This window comes from Varanus komodoensis, unplaced genomic scaffold, assembly GCF_004798865.1.
Source record: "Varanus komodoensis strain SLA01 unplaced genomic scaffold, ASM479886v1 scaffold5, whole genome shotgun sequence".
NCBI lineage: Eukaryota > Metazoa > Chordata > Lepidosauria > Squamata > Varanidae > Varanus > Varanus komodoensis.
In genome coordinates, this window is record NW_025336087.1 from 19,823,882 (window position 1) to 19,839,970 (window position 16,089).

General features: G+C 38.9%; 2 protein-coding genes across 3 annotated transcripts in view; one reads left to right on the forward strand and one right to left on the reverse strand.

The window, feature by feature from the left end:
- Window positions 1-5,543: 5,543 nt before the first annotated feature.
- CETN3 (centrin 3) lies at window positions 5,544-15,282 on the reverse strand. Of its 2 annotated transcripts, none has more exons than XM_044445829.1 (5): window positions 15,018-15,282; window positions 13,455-13,590; window positions 10,325-10,439; window positions 9,450-9,641; window positions 5,544-5,603 (listed from the first exon to the last, which is right to left on the reverse strand). In XM_044445829.1, the coding sequence occupies exons 1-5, from the start codon at window positions 15,032-15,034 to the stop codon at window positions 5,545-5,547; spliced, it is 519 nt and encodes a 172-aa protein (XP_044301764.1). In that variant the 5' UTR covers window positions 15,035-15,282; the 3' UTR covers window position 5,544. The 2 variants fall into 2 exon arrangements, with proteins under 2 accessions (XP_044301764.1, XP_044301765.1); XM_044445830.1 differs by lacking the exon at window positions 5,544-5,603 and adding an exon at window positions 7,716-8,121 and having other exon boundaries at window positions 15,018-15,278.
- A 104-nt stretch (window positions 15,283-15,386) lies between these two features.
- Window positions 15,387-16,089, forward strand: part of POLR3G (RNA polymerase III subunit G) — a 36,032-nt gene continuing 35,329 nt past the window's right edge. Inside the window, exon 1 of the mRNA XM_044445826.1 lies at window positions 15,387-15,695. The gene's annotated coding sequence lies outside the window, so the exon portion shown is untranslated. The remainder of the gene's footprint in view (window positions 15,696-16,089) is intronic.

The following is a 16,089-nucleotide window of genomic DNA, read 5'->3' on the forward strand; positions in this document are numbered from 1 at the left end:
AAATCACAAAGCAATTTTATCTTGACAGAGATTATATACTGTTAAAATATTTCTCGATGAATTTAGCGATGCGTTTGCTTTTTCTTTGCAACTGCTGTGCGATTTGGATTTTAGCCCAGAAAAGAATGAGATAGCAGCCTGCTTGATTTACCATCAACAACTTAAATCTCTCTCCCTCTCACCCCCCTCCAGAACTTTTCAGAGTTCAGAAATAATAAAATACAAGAAAAAAGATATGCACTTGCTGGATCTGTCCCATGCACTACCTATGAGAAGGCATACACACAATCTTGCGTGCATGCATGTGTGTACTTACATGACACCAGTGCAACATGGATTGAATGATAAGGTGTTTTTCTGCATAGAAAAGGTGTTGTTGGCTCAGGAGTACTGTTTTATGCCTCATGTTAAGTGTTGCAAAAGAAAACTACATCCAGGAATGCCGTGCTTGTTCGAGAGCTCGTGCAATCTCTTGTGCAAGCAGGAGCACAGAACAGTCATAGGAAATGCTGAACACAAAATCTTGCACAAGTCCTTGCAGTGTAGTGCTGGCTGCCATTTCCCTTTTCTTCAACAATCTTTGAAAGGAACGCCCTGCATTTGGGGTACCTGCAGATAGACTGCTCCTAGAAGTATCAATTAAAAGATGCTGTGTAGCTATTTTATTCTATTCCTTCCTTCAAAGATTTTTGTGGTAATAAAAAAGATGGAGGAAAGGGTGGGAGGTTTCTAAATGAGAGGCAACAGCCCTCCCCCCATAAAATTCCGTGTTTGAGGATAAATCTGCAAATGGAACTACTCTAATGAGTACTTCCTCCCTTTGTTTCACCTACAGTCATTACTTCTGACATCTTCAGCATGCACACACACTACAACTATATATAGCTAGACAAAAGCATGGTGCTGTACAAGCTCTATTAGTAAATGGAGGCAGAACATCATTAATACATGTTGCTTTTCCTAAGAAGTTATTTGATATAATGTAGGAATGTGCAAGATCAGGCTTCTGTGCATGTTTTAAATGTGCGCTTTGTCCGCAGTGTTACAGAGACATCTAACATTGCTTAAATCTTTAGAAGTCCAAATTTAATTAAAGATTACTACGGATGAAAAAGTCTACACCTTTTAAGGTGTCAATGCACTGACAGAGTTAAAAGACCATGCTATAAACTGCATTTTGTTTCTCCTTCTTCAAATACTACTTTGTAACAACAATAGGTCCCCCTAGTGGATGAAAATGGAAATATATGCTGTCCTACTTACACATTTATCTTTGCACATCCTCCATATAACCACCTTGATTGTTGCATTCAAAGTTCTCTCCCACTCATAGAACAAATGCTTGAAAAGATTTAATTAAGCTTTACATGCTGCCTTAATAATATAATGCATGACATGCTACTCCTTCAGTACTGAATTGCTTCATTAAGTAATCACGTCAGAGGGCCTACTCGTCCTGATAAAAGTACAGAAATGAAATCTACCTAAGTATTTCCATAACTTTAATATTCAGTCCAACAGAATAGTTCTGCTGTTGGTATGTATCAAGATCCCCACCGAAAATAATATTTCTGGAATATAAATGCAAAACAATGACTACATACTATTTAAAATTGCAATAGAATGAAATAGAAATTAACATGCATACCTATACTAAGAATGAACTCTAGCACTGGGAGTATTGTATCTGGAAAGTTAAGGAGCTACATTCCCCCCTTGCTCCTTATTTGACAACTTTGTAAACCTTGCCATATACTAAAGGCCAGTGGGCACATTTCAAATCTTGAGAAAGTGTCATCAATGTCATCTCAAAACGGCTGTTGTGAGGTGTTCTTTCAAGAACAGCCCCCCTAAAATCCTCTCCCTCTTACCCCACACCATTATCATTCAATATCCATTCACCCCAAACATTGGTGTCTCTTTCAAGGTCACCTATTCCATACATGCTACACCCAAAATATGCAGAAAAACTCCTTTCCCGATTTCTCCCCCATCCCCTGACATACACACAATGGGTCCTCCTACAGGCTGCCCTAACCTCTCCAGTGGCCCTCCTCACCTCCCCGCTTCCCATTCCTTAGGAAAGCTCCCCTAATGTCATTCCAAAGCCACCCCAAAACCAAAACCACCCCAATACCAGGCAGCAGCTATGGGGCCCGTTCCTTCTCTCCTCCTCCTTTTTTGTGGTGAGCAGAGACACTGGGGGCATCTCGGGGTGAAATGCTCGCCCCCAGCCATTTGCCGTCTCTACAAGGAGACCTGTGGGTCTGCACAGAGCAATCAGGGAAATAAAGATGACAGGTGGTTGGAAGCTGGTTCTTCACCTTGAGGGAACCCCAGCTACCAAATAAAGAAATGCATGTTGCAAATAAACAAGGCATACCACGAATATGAGCAAGGGCTCTTGCTAGGTCTAGGGGAGGTATCTTTGGGTGCAGTAAATAAAGTATTTGGATTTTGCAGTGCATCTACAGTATTGGCCATTTTTTCTGTGTGTACTCATTGATGTTATTTTCCATATGTAAAAAGTGACCATAATGACAGAGGGAACAAACCTAGCTTCAGATAACAAAGCTGGGTGCTGTTTTGCATGGCAATTGCTTTGTGTGAATGAAGGAACATCACTTCAGGCTTGTTTACAATGTGAGAAAATGAAATCTGGGTTGAAAGGTTGTGCCAGTACCGTTGATCAGGGCATAGCAAATGGGGTGAACTGTGACCATTGACTAATTTCAAAGATCCCATTGACTAATTTCAAAGATTCTCTGCAAGCGCTCAACTAGGAGCCCAGGCAACAACTTTCTGTCCCTACTGGAAAGGGGATCTCCACCTCTTCATCTTCCTTTATTTTCTTCTTCCCTCTAGATGGACCTCTGAGGCTGTCTAGTACGAGGGTGCTAGACAGGCTGGAGGAAACAATAGGGGATTTTGCAATCTGGCCTTTCCTTCCCACTCATCTCAGCACTGTGATCAGACCTCTCCAAGGTATTCCACAGCCACTTTTGCCATGGTTCTTTCCATGGTAGCTGCAAAGATACAGGGACTGGATATTTGAATCCTCTCACTGTCTACTGCCTCAGAGGGAGATGCTAAAGAATGCTGTGGTACCTTGATTCTTCTTCAGGGACCACAGGATTGTTTACTTGATGTTGTAATGTTCTTTAAGGAGCAAGTTGCTTTGCCAGTTCATTAAATACAAAATAAAAATCCTTTAAACTGTGTTTGCGGCTAAGAAAAAAGCAGTAGTAAAATAACATAGACAATGTGTGCCAATAGATTTAAAGATTAATAACCATATATTAAAATTGTTAGGAATTTTTTCATCTTTGATTTTCTGTTATAAAAATCATGGAGTGAAAGTACAGGATTATGTAACCCACAAATATTTAAGTCATAAAAAGATGAAGGTTTCCCCATGACCTTAAAGTCCAGGCATGTCTGACTCTAGGGGGCGGTGTTCATCTCCGTTTCCTAGCTGAGGGAGCCAGTGTGTGTCTGTAGTTTCCGTGGTCATGTGGCCAGCATGACTAAACACCAAAGTGCACAAAACGCTGTTACCTTCCCACCGAAGTGGTACCTTTTTATCTACTTGCATTTGTATGCTTTCAAACTGCAAGGTTGGCAGGAGCTGGGACGAAGCACAGGAGCTCACTCCGTGTGTGGATTCGAACTGTTCACCTTTCGATCAACCAGTCCAGCAGCTCAGCAGTTTAACCCACTGTCTGCAACAGAATGCACACGCATACGTGTGTGTCAGCTGCATATAGGATTAAAATGCTATTTGATATATAAAATTATATTTGATATATACTTTTAATAGTCCATAACTAATATATAATGTATGTAACCAGTTTTTGCTCAGTAGATTAACTATTGGACAGAAAAGCAAGCAATTCTCTCTTCTCTATGGATTTTTTGAGGCTTCTCTTGACCTCCTGTTCATCTTTGATATTGTAGCAAAACTACCCAATTGGATTTGTACAGATTTTCCCTTGATATAATGTGGGGATGAAGGAAGATGTTGAAACACTGACCTCTCTTTTTTCTCAGAGAGACCATTTTCCTTTTGTTAACCAATGATGAAAACCTTCTGAACGTCCCCGCAGACTTACTTCAGTGGCAATTATCTCCCAACAAGACTGGTACAGAAAGGATGTCTGCAAAGTTTTGCTGACGACAGCCACTATCTGATAAAACTCTTGACCTAATGAAAAACTACAATGAAAGAATTGGCTCTTGGCTTCTGAACTGGCTAATTCTGGTTTGAGATAAATTGCGTTCACTTCTACATTGGTTGCTTCCTTATTTAGCCATTAAGAAAATTCAACATCCAACAGAGTTAATGAAAGCAGTAAATCATTTCCTTCTATTTCCAGAGTACAGAGGCAAGTGTGGATCCCTCGGTAGCCAAAGCAGCATCCATGCAAAAGCAGGATATATCAGCAGGCCTGAATGAACCAAAAAGTTTGCAGAAGTACTAAGCGTGCTTAGGCAAAAAGAAGCCCAGAAGGAGAAGGAAACCTCCAAAACGGCAATGAGAACTGAGCAGGCTTGCTGGCTAGTGAAGGCTTACTGTTGGAGCAAAATGGGAAATCTCCTAATAGGGAGAACAAACTGGAGGGCTTGGCTGACTGAACAGCACCACTCCATGCTGTATGCTCCCCTTGTGTTTTGGAATTAAGACAATGACTAGGTTTGCATGTAACAGCGCCAAAGCATTTGGGCTGTTGCCTTGCTCAGTTTACCCATGATTTGTCTGCCAGGCAAAAACACAGAACACAGGTAGTTCTTTCAGTATCTGGATCTTAATTTATGAACAAGTACAATTTTCCATATCTGGAATGAGTATGATGATGCTTATTTAAAAAAATACAACTGAGAGCATAAGTGTGAGGAGACTGATTTGTAAGCAGCTGCACAGGTGAGACTGTGCAGGTGAGACTGCATAAGGTCTATATCTCATCTCATACAGATGAGACTGCATAAGGTCTGTATTGTGTCTTCAGTACATTCAAATCTTTTTGAAAAGATAAAACAGTAATGGCTGTGGAGCTTCAGGTCAAAATCTGAGAATCAGAAAACCTGATCACTTTTTGCAGAATTCTTGAGACTTGGTTGAATTGGTCTCATGTATCTCCACACAGAACAAATGACACCCTACAGAGACTGATTTGCACAGGTCATAGAAGTAGGGACACAGGAATTAAAATAGATGTTCTTCTCTACCACCACCCTTCCACAAGTGGTGAGGAACATGTTAGATGCAAATGTGCTCTATCTTTTGCCTGGTTTAGAAAGGTGGCTTTGGGATGGTACAATTGATTTTAGAAAACGTGAAAGGGCACTTAACCTTTTCATTAACTGCAGTTTTCTCATTATTGGTTATATTTAAGAAACATATGTATAGCCCCATGGAAGGATCAATCTGGAGCAGGGAAATGAGCAGGCCGGTTGTTAAGCACACTACACCAAACCACATTTCCAAAGCAGAAAAATAGTGTTTCGGGGTTAATACACACATCCTTCAATTATCTGTAGCTAACCTCACTTCATTGTGTCCATTCTCCTCATAATGAACGTGCATCTCCTTTTGTGCAAGAGACCTAAAGTGGGGTAAAGTGGAAGGGTGAGTCACTTCTTTATTTGTAATGAACACGCAAAGCATTTTAATACCAGGGCTGATGTTAGCAGAAGCATCTGGCACTCTTGCAAAACTGAAATGCAAGTTCAGAACAGGTCATCTTGTGTTCTGATATATGGTTGAAATGACATTCTGAAATAGCCCCAACATAAGCACTGGCCCCACAAAAGAGAAGTTCTGCAGCATCAAAAAGCTGTAGGGCTGTTAACTCTCTCCCACTAGTGAAGATACACATGGGAAACATTGCTGAAAGGGTGCCTATAGCAACGACAAACTAAGCAAACTGAAGTTAGAAATGTAATATGTAGAATGAATGCAAGCAGCACACAGAAAATGCTGAAGGGACTTCAGAACAGATATTCTTATTATAGCAGTCAGGAATACATTTTGGATAACAGAATCTAATGTACTCATCACTTGATGCTGACTTTTCCTAATGAAATTCCATTCTAGTGCATTGTAAAAAGCAAGTAATTATAGGCAGTCCAGTTTGACATGACCTTTCTTCTTCCAAGACTGTAAAAGACTTACTATTTCCCCAGTGGAGAAATGTTTTTTATATACATCTATAGTTCCCCCAATTACTATTATCACTGATGTACACAGGTATTCTTAAAATCACTGAAAAAGTAAATACTTGTGAAATTTTCCTCTTCTAATAGAGTTTTAGTTCTAGCTCTCTCTTTACTATAGTTTTTGGGGCCACCTTTAGATAGGTTGTTAGATTTCTTTGAGAAACAAGAAAGTCGTACATAATTAAAATATGAGTTCTTCATATTGTAAAAACATTTAAAAAAAGGATTGCATTAAAGAACCTAACAAATTACTTACCGAAGGAGTGAAGCATTAAAACAGGAAGAAGGAAGATACCTCTCAGAAGAGGTGCCAACTATCACGGGTACAATGACAGTGGCTGAAGAAAACTATGCCACTCAAGTTCAATGTGCCAGTCTGTTTGCTTAGCAATGACCAGCAGAGGGATGGGATTGCTTAATGTCTCAATCTGTCTAAGATGTCCTAAAAGCAACTGTGCTAGATTCAAACTTTTATACTTACTATATTTTGCATTTGTTATTTTACACCTTACACATTTAAATTCAGAGTTCTCAGCTTCCAAAACTTTCGAATTAAGAGCCTAATCCTATGTACTTTCCTTTGGTTAAATGGCTTTACTCCAAAAGGTGAGTTTGTACATGATTGCTAACTTAATGGTATTGTACTAGTATAATGTAGACCCAAGCACATGTAAAATGACAGTTCTGTCTTACTTAACGTGAAAAACTTTACTATAGAAACTAAGGAACTCAGATTCCTAGACACGCTCTACATCCTGTACATCACCTGGGCAGAGTATGTTACCAATACTCATGATACTTTAAGAAAGCATAATGTATTTTTATATTACTAGAGAGACAGTGTGGTGTAGTGGTTAAGAGAATGGGACTAAGGTGATTTGGGTTCTAGTCCCTGCTCAGCCATGGAACCGACTGGGTGACTTGGGACAGCCACAGACTCTCAGCCCAACAGGATTACTGTTGCTAGGATAAGACTTACGTAAGCTTTTTGTGTTCAGTGCAAGAAAAAAGCAGGATATAAATCTAATAAATAAAACAAATGAAATATATGTCTTTAACAGTTCTAAGTTTAACACACTGTTTGGAGAAGAAACAAATACTTGGCAATTCCATGTGGTATATGTCTGTGCCAGGGAAATGCAGTTTTAATCACACATAGAGACTTTTAGACTACTGTATTTTGTATTTGTTACTTTCACCTCATGTTTTTAAATTCAGAGTTCTCAGCTTCCAAAACTTTTGCATTAAGAGCTGATTGATACTGTGTCGGTCACTAATTCTCAACTAGATCAACTTCACAGGGCTGCTCTGAGGATAAAATGGGGAGAATGGAGTATATGCTGCTCTGAGAACCTTGGAAGAATGACAAGTGTAAATGTAATGTAATAAATATTTTACAAATATTTAAAATGCCAAGTGCATTTTTAAAAAATAAGCAGTATTACAGTTGACAATTAAACCCACAATGCCATTTTGATTAAATACTCCAACAAAGCTTGTAGAGTATAAAAAGAAGATTTTATTAAAATGGATGTCTGTTAAATTCTTATATAAAAACTAAGGCCACAGCTAATGCTAAAATAATGTCAACTTCAAAAGGTATTATACTATGATTTAATTTAAAACTCTTATACAAAGCTATTTTACAAATGAGTACTCAAACATAACACTGCTCATTCTAAAATTTAATGATACAAAATATCAACTTTTTAATACATATACTTTGTGTTTCTTTTGGTCCTTTGAGGAAAATTATTTTTTGCATGGCTCCTGCTACAGAAATTAATAGAAACAGAAAGGTGGCAGCTTCAATGCTGAAATCCTTCCTTTTTGTGCCAAATTCACTTCTTTTCTTGTAATGTTAAACATCTCCAGTCATGATAGAAATAAACTCCTCCTGGTTGACTGTTAAAAAAAACACATTAAGCATGCTGTATATATCTTACTTAAAAGCTTTTATTAATCAAATCGGCTTCTTGTTGAATGTCCTGGGGAGCCTAAATATTTAAATTCTCTCAAAAATAATGGTAATTTGCCAAGTTCACTTGGAGAGCCTGCAGTGCATTCTATTCCAAAAGATTAACCAAGGTAGGTGCAAGCAATTATCATGGAAAATTAAAATAGCTTAGCCCTACAATAGCCCAATTTGCAAATGCTTACAATTAAAAATATGAATTGTTATACTTGTTTACTAGTAACTGTTTATAATATACAATTCTTAATTTCTGAAGTATTTATTTATCTATTAAATTTGCTTAAAAGCTGCCTGTTAGCAACATGCTCTCTGGGCAGCCATTACAATATAAATTCAACAAACAACATTAAGAAAGGAATACAATTCAAATATCATAACAACAACAAAATAATTACAATAAAATAATTAAATAAAAATAAAACAAATGTTAGTATAATGTTAAAAATGTACTGAAATAAACAATCTAGATGGTACCAAAGGTGGGCAGGAAAAGGTAGTTTTTTGCCAGGTGCCTGAAACTAAGGTAGGAACCAGGTGACTCTCTGGTGGTAGAGTGTTCCATAATTGGGGTGCCACAACAGAAAAAGGCCCACCTCCTTGCAGCCTCCCCCTTAACCTCCTTGGGGAGAGGAACTCATAGGAGGCCCCAGTCAAAGATCTTAGACAACGGGCAGGAATATATGGAGTAGGGCACTCCCTCAGATACTGCAGTCCCAAGTCATTTAGGATATTGTGTGTCATAGTTAAAACCTTGAATTCGGCCCAGACAGAAACAGGCTGCCAGTGCAACTGATAGATGACAGGAATAGTATGTTCATAAGAACTGGTCCTCATCAACAGCTGCACTGTCCTATTCTAAATCATTTGAATAGTCTGGACCATCTTCAAGGGAAGTTCCACATATAGTGTTTTCAAGTAGATCCCATGCTTATTTTTCAGGGCATTATATGGTGGATGCAATGGCACTGCAGATAATAATTTATTTCAGTTTATCCAGCTATTGTTCATTATGAAATGCTACAGAAGTCTTCACTAAAGAAGGAGCCAATACAGTCATGTCTTCCTGCTAACATTGTAGCAACCAATTTCATATTTGAATAAGAAGGAATCGAAGTTACCTAATTGAGTTTTCTGGAGGGCAAATTGATCATTTGTCAGAGTAGGTCTTACTATGAAATCATTACGGAGAGCTAATTTCAATGAATTACATTTTTATTTCCAAGATTAGAGACATAAATGTAACATATTTAGGACTTACTTTCTCCATCTCCATCTTTATCAAATTCTTCAATCATTGCCCGAAGTTCTTCATCAGTCATGTTTTCCCCAAGTTCTCTAGCTACACGACGCAGGTTTCTTAAGCTTATTTTACCTGAATCATCATCATCAAACAGCTTAAATGCCTTTAGTATCTCTTCATGTGGATCTCTCTCAAGTATCCAGTCTGTCACTAAAATAGAAAAATATGGCATCTGACCTTCTTTAAAGACATTTTTGTTGGAATTTTATTCTGCATGAATATGCCCCTCACTTGGCTTTATGATCAATATAATCTCAAAGATTCACCTTCACCATCTAACAAAGAGTGAAATATGTATATAGTTTAAGGTGCTCACGCTTTGTAATTCAAAAAGAAATGGATGGATCATCACAACTTAGACACAGAGGAATCATTATGCAGAAAACTCATTTCTGAGTTTACTCTATAGCAAGTACTCTGCAACCCTTTTCATGGTGCTACAAAAATGGACATATCTGAGGAAACTAAATATAACATTTTAAAGAAGCAGTTATTGTTAAATAAAATTATCAAGGCTTGAAAAACTACAAATTGTTCAGTTTGGATCTTATTCCTTATGTTCAGTTTCACAATTTTATTGGTAGGTGGGATGAAGGAGAAAAGGAGAATATACAACTGAGCTTTGTATAGGGTAGTGTTGAAAATCCAATAGTTCAGCTTGTTTTCAAATGGTGATATAAACATTACTTTAAACACATCAAGAAAGGTTTAGTTTTGTTATTCTGGATAGATTTACAGTTATGTCTATCAAGAAAACAGAGCAGCTAAACTTGTAGTTACCAATTATTGTCAACTTTCTTGTCAATAACATTTTTTAAAAATCCAATACTCACCAACTTCATTGAAATCTTCAAAGGTGATTTTCCCAGTTCCTTCTCGATCATAATCTTTAAGAATTTTTAGCACATCTGCTTTTTTCACATCAAAACCTAAGGCTCTCATTGCCACCTTTTGGGAAACAACAGAAATGCAACAGTATTTCAGATTCAGTACATAAAAAGCGCAATGCCCATTTTAAACACATTATATTTAAGATTTCTTACAATAGCAAGGAAATATACTACACAGGTTAGTGCTTAAGGGAGCTCCAACAGCCTATCTGTTTCCAGAAACTAGTTTTTCCATTTGTTCTGGAGCTGCCTCAAGGAAATGCTAATCTCTGTTGCTTAAACAGTGGGTTCTGTTGTACAACAGAATTAGCTGTACCTACTGTTTATGAAAGGAAATGAGCAGAGGCTTAAGTATTCCACTGGATATTGCTCATATTCCTATGACCAAAGCCATTTATTCATGACAAAACATGACTATAAGAAAGCTACAAAATAGGAAGCCTGACGTTCTACATCAGAGCTGGAATTTCCCTAGCAAAGTAGTAACTACCCAGTTTCAGAAGCTTGGCAATATGTGTGTGCGTGTGTGTGTGGGGGGGGTCCTCTTTTTGCCCCACCTCCGACTGAGGGATTGGTCATTGGTAAGACTTTCATTTATTATTTTACCCCACCCTTGAGCTGAAAAGGCTTTCAAAAGAGCTTAGGGAACAATTAAAAAGCAAAGCAATGCAATGCAATGCAACCCCTGCCCTCATATTTACAATCTACAAGACATAATACTAAAAGGGAATAAGGAACAAGAAAAGGCAAACTCAGGCATTAGTTCTTTAAATTATAGAGCTCTTATAATGAGCAACTAGAAGAGAAAATGTTCAGGAAGACAAGCCTCTCTCTAAAGGAGAAGCTGGTATCGCTCACCAGAGCTGATGAGATGGCCCTGCTTCACTTCTCTCTGCTTTGCAGCCTGACAAAATGGAGAAGTGTGAGATAGCTGCCTTCCCCACAAACTGGTAAATGAGGATTCACCAAGCATCACCGCAAGGACATCTGCAACAATCCAATGTGGTGAGCTGGTGTGGTGGTTACCGTGTTGAACTGGGGACCTGGGAGAGCTGGATTTTAGTCCCTTAAGGCCTTGAAGCTTACTGGGTAACTTTGGGCCATTCAATCACTCTCAGCCCAACGTACCTTACAGGGTTGTTGGTATGAGGTTGAAATGGGGCTATGGAAGCTTCCTTGAGTTCCTTGCAAGACGGAAAAAGGTGGGGTAAAAATGCAATGTAATAACCTCTTATTTTAGAAAATGGGGTACCCAGTGGCCCAGCAAAACTCTACACACCACTTCTGGACCACTTACATTATTCTGGACCAGGGTGGGCAACCTGTGACCCTTCAAATTTTGGATACACATCTCATCAGTCACAAAATTAGAGATCTGAAGTGCTGTGGCACAACTGGGCAGCATACAAATGTTTTAAATAAATGAATAAAAATAACTAATAACTAGGAATAATAGGACAAAACATCAGACCACTCTATCTTATCCAGAAGCAGCACCTGAAGTACCATTTCAGGAACTGGGAAAACAGGAGTGATTTACATTTTTAGCTCAAGAGATGCAAGTGGAACAGAGCAAATATGACTCTCTTGGACTAAGTGGAATGACAACCTGACTGAATTTGTTTCCCACCTATGCTGCTTTTTGGCACTAACTTACAAAAAAGTCAGATGGACTCTTGGCAGTATGTTATCTTATGAATTAGAATGCTTATTATATTAAGGCTGCCCCATGTACTTACATGGGAATAAGCAACAGTAAAATCAGACAGCCATAATTCACAAAAGTACTGCATGGGAATCAATGACAGAAAGAAATGTAGAAAATTAATAAACTGAGCAGAATGCTACACAGCAGCTTTAATAAGTCTCTAATAAAGATATGTTAAGCTGTTAGTGTGCCATGTCAAAAATGTTAGATGTTTTCCTTCTAGATCTCTAATTTCCTTTGGCATGCATATTTATCCATTTACATAGGAACACCAAAGGAAAATACATACACATTCAGTATTCACATTTTAAGTGGTTTTTCTTTGAAGTGGTTTCATACCTTATGAAAGAACAACAAACAAACCTGGAATTCAAGCGTTCCTGCACTATAGCTGAAGTATGACCTATAACTAAGTTCTAACATCATTTCACTTTATACAAGCCACATCCTTTCAGTCTCAGTCTTCTCCACAATAGAAGGTAACACTGACCTATTTCACAGGAATTTTACAGAATTACTGAAATACTGCAAATCTCATACTGCATATAGGCAAGAACTTTGGCTATTGACTGGTGAAGAAATGTATTAAATTGAGTGAAGTAACAACATGCAATATTTGCTATACAATGCCATTAAACCACACTTTCCCCTTATAATTTATTGGAAGGCATATATACCACAGAAACGTATGTACCTGACACACAGTATGGCAGGTGGGCTATGCTCAGCCCATACTTGGGTTGTAGCTTTATTTTACATGCCCCCCATGCCAAAATCTTGTACTAGTTGTCACCATAAGGACAAGTGAGAGACATACACATAAACTTCCAGACCCAATTACAGAGCAGAGAGAATGGTATGGATTAGAAGATGGAGGACAGAGCAAGAAAGACAGTATATAAATAGGTATCTCAAAGATGCTCCCCATCCCACATATTCCTCACTTTCTTGATATTTTTGGGAGAGGAACAGTGAGAAGTGGTGACAGTCCTAAAACAGAGTGAGGTGGCTTGGGCCCTACTAAAACCTGAAAGTCAAAAACTCCAGCACTATAGTTTCAGCATATAGCTTGTAGAGAAATGCAGCCTGCAACAAGTGAGCATTTCCTGAATTTTTAATGACTACATTTCTTCTGAGAATGCATAGAGACCCTGAACCTGTTATTACAATTGCTCTTACAAAGTATGCTCTTTGGTCATACTTAGTTATAAATCAACAGCTTTACCTACATTCTCGACACATCACAAAGCTATTATCTAATGCCAGAGCCAAGAAAAATGAAGCATATTTGAATACATAGCCTAGGGTTTTTTTAAACCATACTATTACAAAATACTGGACTTGTAAGAAAAAAAAATGAATTGCCTTTAGTTCATGATAATCTATAGCTCTGTCTTTATCTGTGTCAAACAATTCAAAAGCATCTTTAATTTCTTGCTTCTGTTCTTCGGTTAACTCTCTTCTCTTCTTTCTCTTGGTTTTTTCAACAGAAAATTCAGCTCTAGAACATAAAGAGCAAGACAACAAATATACATTCCATTACAGAAATTAGCAAATGCTTTTAATCATCAATTTACAAGCAATTTTTAGTTACAGAGCAAATCTTTGTGCATAGGTATTATCATTTTGATGATGAAATCAACTGAGCAAGCAAAGCCTTAGCTACCAAAATTCTTTCCTGTTCTTTGTTTCCTGTCTGTCCACGTATCCCTTTTTCCTTTTTTTTATGCTTCCCACTGAGAGTACCTTGTATCAATTATGCCAAATGTATTTCAAGATGAAAAAAATGAAGATACTCTGTACATACAGACATTGTGAATACATGTTATTTTTGTAGTGTTTTTGTGGTGGTGGTGGTGGGGGGGTCCTTACCACAACATGATTAGTCATGTTTAAAGTATTCTGGATATTCTTTGTCTATCAAAAACAATAAAAATAGGACAAAATATTATATTAAAAGGACTCTGGCATTCCTAAGTGTTACTAATGCTCCTAAAGTATCTTAATGAAGAAAGTCTGATAGCTCGAATGGTACTGATGTTTGTATCTGCGGAAAAATAGAAAAGCTCCCTTATCAACAGACCATTGATCTATATAGTGTAATATATTTATTTATTTACATTTATTAAGCATATAGTCTATGCTGAGCAGCAGCAGGCCTCTGGTATTACAGACGGGTCTTTCCCAGCCCTTCCCGGAGACAACTAGGTCATTCTCAGCGTGTACATACGTTTCTACCACGGATTTGTGGCGCTGTGTATTATACTGGCTTCCCCATCCTACCGCTGATAAATACCTCACCAGCAACCATTTTCTTCCGATGATAAGGATGACCTGAAGACCACCAATAGTATAGTTCAAAGGCAAGAGTAAATCACTCTCTGCATAAGCGCAATTGATCCGCCAGTGTTTATTCTACTGCATACCGCAGTTTGTCTCGGCCATTCAAGCCTTTAAGGTATACCAAGCTGATGTCTATTTATGTTTAGATTGCGTTATTTGATTTATTAGGTTGCTTAAGGGCTGTGTTTTACTACTGGTATTTTATGTTTTAATTTACGTTTGCAGACCGCCTTGAGGGCCTAAGTGGCAGAAAAGCAAGACACAAACAACACTGAAAACAAAAACGATCCCGACTTTTCTAAAAGTTAAAGGCGGTAATCGACAAGGACAACCTCGAAGCCCGGGACAAATCTGAAAAGGCTCCTCAGGACTCAGCCAGAGGTCAAAAATATGCCGCGAGAGGAAGCAGTCCTGATGGGGGAGCGGGCAGCCAGCTCGCGCGTGAACCCAGCGCGCGCTGCGGTAGATATCGCGACAAACGATTCAAAAGGGGGAAAACGTTGCGTTACCATAGCAACAAGAAGCGAGCTCATTATCTCGCTCTTTCCCGCCCACTCGTCTCCCTCCGCCCCGGTCCATACCAACCTCGACACCAAATTCATTCTCCTGGCCCACCCCTTAAACCGGACACCAGGCGGGGGTTGGGGAATATCGTCTCTACTATTTTGACTACCGGCACCCGGAATCAGAGACGTAACAACAGCCTTCCCTCGAAAGCGGGACGCAAAACCCTTCCTTCGGCCAACAACGCTCCTTCCCTCTTCAAATTTCAGCTATAATTGGACGTTGAGACGTACACTTCCCACCTCTCTCTGTTGAGAGAGTCCTGACTGGCTAACCAACTTGTCAATCAAATAGCCAACGTCCCCTCCCAAACTCCCCTTAAAAATTAGTGTGTACGCGCCAACGTTACCCAGAAGGTAGCACGGCTGAGACGTCACAGTGAAGCTAGAATTCGGGGAGGGGGAGAAGCGGGCCGCGCTGACTGTTGACGTTTACGGATCTTGCTTTCTCCAAATCTTATTGGTCGAGGCGCCAAAATGTCCCCGCCCAGCAACGTCGATCAAAGCGGTATGTAAAGTCGATGCCAGCGAGGGCCGTTCTTGGTTCCGCGCCGCCCTCTTAAAGCAAGGAAGGGTCTCTGCAGTTTAGAAGGCCAAGATAGAAACCTATGGTATTAATGGTCAAGGCAACTGTGTATGATCAGCGGAATCTAATGACAAAGTTTTTCTTAAATTCTACCGGATAATGCTGCAGATGGGGGTTAGTTCACGTTTGAGTAGCGCCAAATAATCGCACGTAGAAAACGAGAGCATCAAGAACTCCAGAACGTTGTTTTCTATGTGAAACTACCTCCGAACATATAATTCTCACGTCCCAATTTGCAATGGCTCTATCCAGTTAAAACTTTACACGCTGTATAATAACTGGTTCTTAGTTTATTTCGTGTGTCGCTGTTTCCTTCGTGCAGCTGTCCTGGTATTTCCTCCCCCTTGCTCAACCCTGTATGGAGAGAACAAAAGGGTTTCTGCTCTTTTCCTAAGTTCTAAATAAAATTCAATACGTTATGCCAAACTTTCATTCAAAATGTACCTGTCATCGGGACCTTGGTGATTGTCTACACTACTAAATGTAACACATAATACAAACTAAAATT

Bases quoted from the DNA above. Each gene is read 5' to 3' on its own strand.
- CETN3 (XM_044445829.1), bottom strand. The intron at 10,440-13,454 runs GCAATTCATTTT...GTTTCCCAAAAG, and splicing joins TAGATTATCATGAACTAAAG to GTGGCAATGAGAGCCTTAGG. The intron at 9,642-10,324 runs GTGAGTATTGGA...TTTCTATTTTAG, and splicing joins TGAAGATTTCAATGAAGTTG to TGACAGACTGGATACTTGAG.